This window comes from Salvelinus fontinalis, chromosome 14, assembly GCF_029448725.1.
Source record: "Salvelinus fontinalis isolate EN_2023a chromosome 14, ASM2944872v1, whole genome shotgun sequence".
Lineage (NCBI taxonomy): Eukaryota > Metazoa > Chordata > Actinopteri > Salmoniformes > Salmonidae > Salvelinus > Salvelinus fontinalis.
In genome coordinates, this window is record NC_074678.1 from 34,078,600 (window position 1) to 34,089,951 (window position 11,352).

General features: G+C 42.1%; 1 protein-coding gene across 2 annotated transcripts in view; it reads right to left on the reverse strand.

The window, feature by feature from the left end:
• LOC129810701 (procollagen galactosyltransferase 2-like) overlaps window positions 1–10,228 on the reverse strand; it is a 44,196-nt gene extending 33,968 nt beyond the window's left edge. The window contains exon 1 of one of the 2 annotated variants that reach the window (XM_055861483.1): window positions 10,129–10,228. Coding sequence is in view for 1 of the 2 variants with exons in the window: in XM_055861482.1 (XP_055717457.1) it covers window positions 8,970–9,208 (239 nt within the window). In the remaining variant the exon portion in view is untranslated. Of the gene's footprint in view, window positions 1–8,969; window positions 9,275–10,128 lie in introns of those variants that run through there. The other variant, XM_055861482.1, reaches the window with a different exon arrangement.
• Window positions 10,229–11,352: the final 1,124 nt, after the last annotated feature.

The window sequence follows — 11,352 nt, forward strand, 5'->3', positions numbered from 1 at the left end:
GTTTTTGTTTATACAATACATATACTGTATATGTATTGTAGATGGTGCCGACAGACATGACAGCTCTGCTTCTAGCTCCTAAGCAACTTTGCAGTATTTAGTTTTTTTGTGTGCTATTTCTTACATTATTAGCCCAGAATGTTTTTTTGTGTTATTACATACTGACGGAAATACCTTTCGGCTATCAGAGCGGCGGTAACCCGCCAGCATTACGACCAGGAATATACGACATTCCCGAATTGGATCCTTTGTTCGTACCCCCCAGTGCAATTGAACGTATACCATTGGCTGCTCCAAGACGCCGACGGCGAAGAAGAGGTATTCAGAGTGGACTTCTAGTCCGACTCAGGAGGCGTGCACACCATCCACCTCTTCCGAGTATATTACTCGCTAATGTTCAGTCTATGGGCAATAAAGTAGATGAGCTCAGGGTGAGGATCTCCTTCCAGAAAGATATCAGAGACTGTAACATACTCTGTTTCACAGAATCATGGCTCTCTCCAGATATACTGTCCCCGTCCATACAGCCAGCTGGGTTCTCAGTACATCGCACAGACAGGAATAAAGAACTCTCCAGGAAGAAGAAAGGTGGTGGTATATGTTTCATGATTAACTACTCATGGTGTGAATGTGTTAACCTCTAACGAGCCTCTACCCCGGATCCGGGAGCACCCCCCCCCCCCCCCCCCCCCCACACTGATTAGCATCGCTACCATAGCGTCACAATTAAATAGTAGCATCTAAATATCATTAAATCACAAGTCCAAGACATCAGATGAAAGATACAGATCTTGTGAATAAAGCCACCATTTCAGATTTTTAAAATGTTTTACAGGGAAGACACAGTATGTAAATCTATTAGCTAACCACGTTAGCAAAAGACACAATTTTTTTACTCCAACAGTTTTTTCCTGCGTCAGTAGCTATCACTAATTCGACTAAATAAAAATATATATAGCCACTAACCAAGAAACAACTTCATAAAATGACAGTCTGATAACATATTTATGGTATAGCATAGTTTTTTTTTTTTAAATGTGCATTTTTCAGGTATAAATCACAGTTCTACATTGCAGCTGCAATCTGAAATAGTGCCGACGCAGCCAGAACAATTACAGAGACCAACGTCATATAACTAATTACTCATCTTAAAACATTTCAGAAAAATACACAGCGTACAGATATTTAAAGCCCAACATCTGGTGAATCCAAACAATATTTCAGATTTATTAAATGTTTTATAGCGAAAACAAAATGTAGCGCTAAATTAGCATAGCTACGCCAGGCAGAACCAGCTGGGCGCCCACGACCAGTTCACATGCACGACAGATATATGAAATAACATCGTAAATTGGGTCTTACTATTGCTGATCTTTCATCAGAATGTTGATCAAGGTGTCCTTTGTCCAGATGAGTCCTTGATTCGATTCAGAATGGCAACTTTCCCACTTCATTTAGCATTGGTACTGGTCGAGTGGCACGGATCTCTCAAACGAAAATAAAATCAGAGAACGGAACACCGCAAAACTCCCGAAAAAATTCAAATAATCTGATTAAACTATATTGAAAAAACATACATTACGATGATATGGTCACATGTATCAAACAAAATTCGAGACGAAGATAGTTTTCATCCGTAACGGCAGCAAAACAGTAGACAATCGCACCTCCAAGTCGCGCGATTCAGAGAACCGGAAGTTGTCGGTCACGCCAAAGAAATAGGTCTTATTTCACGTCAGAACAAGATAAACAAAAAATTTCTCCTCTGACGTCCTCTTGACACCCAGAGGAAGGCGAATGAAGTGTGTTTCGGGTCATAGGTGGCGTGACCATATATAGGCAGAGCGTTGAAGCGAGCATAGACATCTTGCATTCTACTTTTTGGTCAGGGAAAGTGCTGTCAAATGACTTGTGTTTCTCTCAGAGACAAAATTGAAACGGTTTTTGAAACTAGAGATTGTTTTCTATCCAATGGTATTAATTATATGCATATAGTAAGAGCAATAATTGAATAAGAGGCAGTTTAATCTGTAGAGCAAATTATGCTAATGCAAAAACAGCACCCCCTGTATTCTCAAGAAGTTAACGTACAGAAACTCAAGTCCTTTTGTTCACCCGACGTAGAATACCTCACAAACAAATGCCAACCGTATTACCTTCCAAGAGAAATATCTTCGGTCATAGTCACAGCCGTGTATATTCCCTCTCAAGCCGATACCATGACAGCCCTCAAGGAACTACACTGGACTTTATGCAAATTGAAAACCACATATCCTAAGGCCGCATTTATTGTAGCTGGGGGTTTTAACAAAGCAAATTTGAGGAAAATGCTACCGAAGTTCTAACAACACATTGACTGTAGTACTCGCTCTGGAAAAACACTTGACCACTGCTACTCCCCCTTCCGGGATAACTACAAAGCCCTCCCCCGCTCTCCCTTCAGCAAATCAGATCACAAATTAATTTAGCCTCTCCCTTCATATAAGCAGAAATTTGTGATCTGATTTGCCGAAGGGAGAGCGGGGGAGGGCCTTGTAGTTATCCCGGAAGGGGGAGTAGCAGTGGTCGAGTGTTTTTCCAGAACGAGTACTACAGTCAATGTGTTAACAGGAAGTACCCGTGCTAAGGTCTACTCAACGCTGGTCTGACCAATCGGAATCCATGCATCAAGATTGTTTTGATCATGCAGACTGGGATATGTTCCGGGTAGCCTCTGATAGCAAAATTAACGTATACACGTACACGGTGACTGAGTTCATCAGGAAGTGTATAGAGGATGTTGCTCCCATGGTGACTATTAAAACCTACCCAAACCAGAAACCATGTATAGATGGCAGCATTCGTGCAAAACTGAAAGTGCGAACCATCGCATTTAACTATGGTAGGGTGACTGAAAATATGGTTGAATACAAATAGTGTAGTTATTCCCTCAGTTAGGCAATCAACAGGCAAAACGTCAGTACAGACACAAAGTGGAGTCAGACTTAAAGTTAAACACCTTCTTCGCCCGCTTTGAGGATAACACAGTGCCACCGAAGCGGCCCGCTCCCAAGGACTGTGGGCTCTCATTCTCTGTGGCCGACGTGAGTAAGACATTTAAGCGTGTTAACCCTCGCAAGGCTGCCAGCCCAGACGGCATCCCTAGCCTCGTCCTCAGAGCATGCGCAGACCACCTGTCTGGAACTAAATGACTATCGCCCCGTAGCACTCATGTCTGTCATCATGAAGTGCTTTGAGAGGCTAGTTAAGGATCATATCACCTCTACCTTACCTGACACTCTAGAGCAACTTCAAATTGCTTACTGCCCCAATAGATCCACAGACAATGCAATTGCTATTGCACTGCACACTGCCCTATCCCATCTGGACAAGAGGAATACCTATGTAAGAATGCTGTGCATTGACTATAGCTCAGCCTTCAACACCATAGTACCCTCCAAGCTCATTATTAAGCTCGGGCCCTGGGTCTGAACCCCACCCTGTGCAATTGGGTCCAGGACTTCCTGACGGGCCACCACCAGGTGGTGAAAGTAGGAAACAACACCTCCACTTTGCTGATCCTCAACACAGGGGCCCCACAAGGGTGCATGCTGAGCCCCCTTCTGTACTCTCTGTTCACCCATGACTGTGGACACGCAGGCCTCCAACTCAATCATCAAGTTTGCAGACGACACAACAGTAGTAGGCCTGACTTCCAACAATGACGAGACAGCCTACAGGGAGGAGGTGAGGGCCCTGGCGGAGTGGTGCCAGGAAAATAACCTCTTCAAAACGAAGGAGCTGATCATGGATTCTCATACTTTAAAAAAACCCTCTTCATGGTACAGTCATTATCAACACTAAACATCTAGGCTGCTCAACCACCCAATAAATGTCTCTTTGCCAAAAACTTCTCATTGGCAGTCAGTATTGAGAGCATGCAGAGATATACTGAGACCTTTACAGTCATTGGTTCAGATTCAGAAGAACAATACAAACAGATAGTAGAATGCAGCAGCAACAGGCACATCCTATAGGGCAGGGGTCGGTAACAGACGGCCCGCGGGCCAAAAACGTAATTCAGCTAAAAATAAGTTGAATTTAGGAAATCTGTTCCCAAATATTAAAACACCAGGGTAAATATTTGTTTGTGTGTGTGTGTGTGTGTGTGTGTGTGTGTGTGTGTGTGTGTGTGTGTGTGTGTGTGTGTGTGTGTGTGTGTGTGTGTGTGTGTGTGTGTGTGTGTGTGTGTGTGTGTGTGTGTGTGTGTGTGTGTGTGTGTGTGTGTGCGTGTGTGTGTGTGTGTGTTGGTTGGGAAGTGTTCTCAATGAGAAACAGACAGACATAAAGCTGCAAACAAAAGCAAGCCTTAAAAGGATGAGTGGAAAACAAAAGACATAAGCATCCAACTGGTGATGACTCCAATTCTGAGAGAAACAGAGAAAACGCATTAAACTATCAAGTCCCTCTTAAAAGTTTCCATGTGCAACATAATAGGTATGTGATGGGTATTCTCCACATGCTTGTGCACTGACTTTCTTTATCCCTGTAGACTAGTCATCCAGACCTTTGGTCTCTCCCGTGATTCTCTCCACAGCACTTTACGCATCACTTCCCCAGTGCGTTGAGCACCCACCTTTTGTGCCGCTGTCAAAGCCACTCAGTGTCTACTCTCTTCCCATCTCCAATCACTGGATTCAGTTGTAAATCAAAATATCTTGCATTCTTGCTTGGAACGTGCTAGATAAAACAACTTATTTATTGAATACCTCAGTAGTCTATTTATTATACTTCTTAATAAGGCACAATGAATGACTTTATAAGAGGATTACTCATGGGCTGGTGCCATCAACTGTAAAAGTTAGTGGCACCAGGGACACTAGGGGAAAATGTTAGTCTGGAGCCCTGTTAACACTTAAGGCATTCACATGCTTCTCATCTGAAATAGTCCAGAACAGTGTGTGCATATATTATGATGTCATTTTGTAAGGTTTTTGATAGTTTTCCGCAACTAAGATCTCCTCTGCAAAAATGTCTAAATTAATGACAGATTTCTTGAGTTATCTTACACTGAACAAAAATATAAACGCAACATGCAACAATTTCAAAGATGTTACTGAGTTACAGTTCACATAAGGAAATCTGTCAATGAAATAAAATCATTAGGCCCTAATCTATGGATTTCACATGACTGTTGGTCACAGATACTGTACCTTAAAAAAGGTAGTGGTGTGGATCAGAAAACTAGTCAGTATCTGGTGTTACCACCACTTGCATCATGCAGCGTGACACATCTCCTTCGCATAGAGATGATCAACCTGGTGATTGTGGCCTGTGGAATGTTGTCCCACTCCTCTTCAATGGCTGTGCGAAGTTGCTGGATATTGGCGGGAACTGGAACACGTTGTCGTACTCGTCGATCCAGAGCATCACAAACGTGCTCAATGGGTGACATGTCTGGTGAGTATGCAGGCCAAGGAAGAACTGGGACATTTTCAGCTTCCAGGAATTCTATACAGATCCTTGGGACATGGGGCCATGCACTATCATGCTGAAACATAAGGTGATGGCGGCGGATGAATGGCACAACAATGGGCCTCAGGATCTCATCATGGGATCTCTGTGCATTCAAATTGCCATCTATAAAATGCAATTGTGTTCATTGTCCTTTGCTTATGCCTGCCCATACCATAACCCCACCGCCATCATGGGGCACTCTGTTCACAACATTGACATTAGCAAATCACTCGACCACACGACACCATACACGACGCCATACACACTGTCTGCCATCTGCCCAGTACAGTTGAAACCGGGATTCATCCATGAAGAACAGACTTCTCTAGCATGCCAGTGGCCATTGAAGGCGAGCATTTGTACACTGAAGTCAGTTACGGCGCCGAACTGCAGAGAGGTCAAGACCCTGGTGAGGACGACGAGCACGCAGATGAGCTTCCCTGAGACGGTTTCTGACAGTTTGTGATGAAATTCTTTGGTTGTGCGAACCCAGTTTCATCAGCTTTCTGGGTGGTGGTCTCAGACGATTCAACAGGGTGAAGAAGCCAGATGTGGAGCTCCTGGGCTGGTGTGGTTACAGATGGTCTGCGGTTGTGAGGCCGGTTGGACGTACTGCCAAATTCTCTAAAACAACGTTGGAGGCGCTTTATGGTAGAGAAATTAACATTCAATTCTCTGGCAAAAGCTCTGGTGGACGTTCCTGCAGTCAGCATGCCAGTTGTGCGCTCCCTCAAAACTTGAGACATCTGTGGCATTGTGTTGGGTTAAGTCAAAACTGTAACTCGGCCACTCAAGACCACTCACTGTCTTCTTGGTAAGCAACTTCAGCGTAGATTTGGCCTTGTGTTTTAGGTTATTGTCCTGCTGAAAGGTAAAATAATTTCCCAGTGTCTGGTGGAAAGCAGACTGAACCAGTTTTTCCTCTAGGATTTTACCTGTACTTAGCTCCATTCCATTTCTTTTTATCCTGAAAAACTCCCCAGTCCTTAACGATTACAAGAATACCCTAACATGATGCAGCCACCACTATGCTTAAAAATATGGAGAGTGGTACTCAGTAATGTGTTGTATTGGATTTGCCCCAAACATAACACTTTGTATTCGGAACAAAAAGTGAATTGCTTTGCCACACTTTTTACAGTATTACTTTAGTGCCTTATTGCAAAACACTGTTTGGTCAAGTGTTTTGGAATATTTGTATTCTGTACAGGCTTCCTTATTTTCACTTTGTCAATTAGGTTAGTATTGTGGAGTAACTACAATATTGTTGATCCATCCTCAGTTTTCTCCTATCACAGACATTAAAGTATGTAACTGTTTTAATGTCACCATTGGCTTCATTGTAAAATCCCTGAGCGGTTTCCTTCCTCTCCTGCAACTGAGTTAGGAAGGATGCCTGTATCTTTGTAGTGACTGGGTGTATTGATACAGCATCCAAAGTGTAATTAATAACTTCACCATGCTCAAAGGGATATAATAAATGTCTGTTTTTTTATTTTATTTTTACCCATCTACCAATAGGTGCCCTTCTTTGTGAGGCATTAGAAAACCTCCCTGGTCTTTGTGGTTGAATCTGTGCTTGAAATTCACTGAGGGACCTTACAGATAATTGTATGTGTGTGGTACAGAGATGAGGTAGTCATTCAAAAATCATGTTGAACACTATTATTGCACACAGAGTGATGCTACTTATTATATGACTTGTGAAGCACATTTTTACTCCTGAACTTATTTAGGCTTGCCATAACAAAGGGGTTGAATACTTATTGACTCCAGATATTTCAGCTTTTCATTTTTAATTAATTTCCCAACATATCAAAAAACATTATTCCACTTTGACCTTATGGGGTTCTGTGTGTAGGCCAGTGACAAAAAAAGCTAAATTTAAACCCTTTTAAATTCAGGCTATAGCACAAAGAAATGTGGAAAAAGTTAAGGGGCTTGAATACTTTCTGAAGGCACTGTAGCCCAAAGGCGTCTGCATGCTTCCCAGCCGAAACAGTTGGGAAGAGTTTGTGCATATATTATTTTGTGCATATATTATGACGACATTTTGTGACATTGTTGTTCGTTTTGGACTTCGGTAGGGTTGTTTTTGGTTGTTCGGGCACATGAAAAATTCTCTTGAGGCAAGCCGAAATCGGTAGCTGAAGTCTACGCCCATTCGTCGGTGATTGGTCAACAATATAGATTATTCAGTAAAGTCTTTGTTGTTCTTCAATGAGAGACATTTCTTTATTTTGAAACAGTGCCCAAGCATCTTAGTTAGATGTAAAATAGCGCAACTAAGATCTCCTCTGCAAAAACATCTAAATTAATGACAGATTTATTGAGTTGTCTTGGATTAATTATGATTATTTAGAGGAAGTGTATACTGGCTACAGCGTCTCAAATTGGTCAAACAGTACTATTGCAGCTTTTTTCTCGTTTTTCAAGCGAATGTCTTTTAAGGGGAGTATACGAACACATTCGTTTGGTTCACTTAGCCGACTTTGGCTAGCCGCCAGCAGAACTGAAGCATGCTGACACCTTAAGACAGCTTGGCTTTTATAATGTTTAAGGCTTAAGCAGACAGGCAGACAGAGAACGAGAAGATGCACAGTGACAGCAGAGAAAATGCCGAAACAAATAAACAGCACAACAGGTGTGGATAAAATGCCAGACCCGAATTGTTATCCAAGTCCACCCATGTGTAACTGCCTATGGAGAATTGATGATGGAGACCTTTGGCGATAGGGGCCCCCACCCCCCCATACCTGGCTGCTGTTTTAAGCCCCTTGATTTCTGCAGTGTGTGCATAATAATAAAAAAAACACCGTCAACAACATGCTCTGCCCATTCATCTACTCCTAACATGCAATTAGGAACCCAGCAGACACGCGTGGAGAGGGCATTGTAAAACGCAGCAAAAAGTCTCGTTCACGCTGACAGAAGCGTCTCTGTTCTCATTATAATTATACCGACACCATACCGATAACAATAAGCTCTATGTTACTTATATGTGTGTACTTTTTCCCATAGTAAAGTGCAAAGCAAGAATTTTCGCGGGCGTGCCCCAACTGGCGGGTTTTATTTGCCTCCCCAAGTTTTCTGAGGAAATCTTGTTTAAAAACACACACACACACACACACACACTATATATATATATATTACTGGACATGAAATACTGAAGAAAAAAAACACACCAGGAAATCATCTCCAATTGATTTTCATTTTGGAAATCTGTTCCCAAGTAGACCTATTCCCACGCATAATAGAGAGGCGTGATCGTATACAAATGTAAGCAAGGTTTGAAATTATGTTTTTGTGAAATATTTGCAGTCTAGAAATTATATGTAATTATGTTCCGACCCCCGACCATCCGCTCAAGAAAAATGGTCCCGCGGCTGAATCTAGTTGATGATCCCTGCTGTAGGCTATTGGAGACGATTTGACCGGAATAAAGTTGTTCAAAAGTTAGTTGCGTTTCTCACCAGATAGCTATCCGCTCCTTCGGGTAGTCTAGCCTGTCGATGCAGCCCAGGTAGTGCGGCAGGCTGTGCGCTGCGTTGCGAGCCAGAATGGCGATCATGACTTTTGGCATCAGCAGTGACGATTCGGGTCGGACCGGGTCCTGCACCAGAGTCACCAAGTCCGACATGCCACCCGGTATGAGGGCGACAAGCAGCGCGCAGAGCAGTCCGACTCCCACGGCTCCAACCGCCGGCATCATTCCCAGACAACACCGTTATGCCAACCTGAGCTCTGCCGCGACTGAATATGAGAGTGAGCGATTGTGGGAGGGAGCGAAGAAGGTGGGAAGGGAAGGGGATGGAGTGTGTGGACGAGGGAGAGCACAGGAGGTTGGTGGCACCTTAATTAGGGAGGACAGGCTCGTGGTAATGGCTGGAGCGGAATAAGTGGAATGGTTTCAAATACATCAAACACAAGGTTTCCAAGTGTTAAATGCCATTCCATTTGCTCCATTCCAGCCATTATTATGAGCTGTCCTCCCCTCAGCAGCCTCCACTGGAGAGAGAGGGGTAACATCTCTTGTCTACCTCCTCCCCGCTGGCTGCTCCCCAAAACGTTCATATATTTCTCTTACAGCTTTCCCTCTCTCTCTTGGAGACTGGGCTACATAGACAGGACAGGGGCTGATAAAATATAAAGGGGAATCTAACAGGTGCAACAGCACAGAGAGAAGAGGTGTCTCCAAACGTGGCCAATAACATTATTTTAGTAAGTAAATAATACATTTTCTTACTCAAATCCAGCAGCTTGAAGCTTCCTGTGCTATTAAACTGATAGCCTAGACACAATAGGCTATTATCATTAAATAATGTTGGGTGAAAGAAGAACGAAAATTGTACCTGAAGTGCAAAAGAAGGTTGTACATTTCGCAATACTGTGTTTGTCAGTTCAAGTCTATGTATGCAAAATGCATAAATTGTATGCTGTTCTGAGGTAAATATGTGTATAAAGGTGTAACTACTCTTATTGTGTGGTTGCAATGTCAGATCATTGTAACAACATGTGGTTTGACTGCTTGTGCACGGCTGTCACCGTGTTAAAGTTGGTTAGATTTTTGGTATTTGCCAGACATTCTTACCTTCAAACTTCAATAGCTCGCGAACGATTTTAGCTACATACCTTCGGTTAGGCTCTCTATGAAGGAAAAAAAAGTCTTATTTTCCCGATTCCAAACCGAGTTTCATAATCACACGGCAACGGTGTAGTAAGCCTCGCGCACCGTCAATGCAACTATTTAGGGACCTTCAAAGTGCTTGATCACAATATTCAAACGTCAATTACTCTTCAACCATGTGACTTAGCCACCTCTTTTCAATTGTTATTTCTTACATCGAGCGGCATACTGCACACCCTTTGGTTTCCTCATAAAAGTATTCCAGCATTTAAAAATATATATATTTATAAAAAATTCAATAGGTCCTTGACCATGTGACCTAGACACCAAAACAACGTTGTAATGTTAACTGGGTAGGGACATACATCACACGGCCTTTGTACATAACATATATATTTTTTTTTAACTTTACCTTCATTTATTAGTTCAATTTTTTACTTCAAATGTCAATAGCTTCTTGATCACATGACCTAGGCACCTCAAACCAACTTTGTATATTTCAAAGGGGAGGGACACACATTGCACAGCCTTTGGTTTTACACAATTTACACCATTTTATATACATATTTGAAAGTATATAATTTCAATAGCTCTTTACCCACATGACTTAGAAACCTCATTGCAACTTTCATTTATTCCTTATATGGAGAGTTATTTTGCACAGACTTTGTTTATTTTTCATAAAATGATTCCAACATTTATTTAAAAAATATACAGTACCAGTCAAAAGTTTGGACACACCTACTCATTCAAGGGTTTTTATTTATTTGTACTTTTTTCTACATTGTAGAATAATAGTGAAGACATCAAAACTTTGAAATAAGACATATGTATTTGTTTATTTTTATATAACCTTTATTTAACTCTGTAAGTCAGTTAAGAACAAATTCTTATTTACAATGACGGCCTACCAAGAGGCAAAAGGGGCTGGGATTAAAAATATAAATAAATTACATAAAAATATAGGATGAAACACACATCACGACAAGAGAGACAACACAGCACTACATAAAAAGAGACCTAAGACAACAACATAGCAAGGCAGCAACACATCACAACACAGCATGGTAGCAACACAACATGGCAGCAGCACAACATGGTAGCAGCACAACATGGTAGCAGCACAAAACATGGTAAAACATTATTGGGCACAACTGTTCAGAGGAGACTGCGTGAATCAGGCCATCATGGTCGAATTGCTGCATAGAAACCACTAGTAAAGGACACCA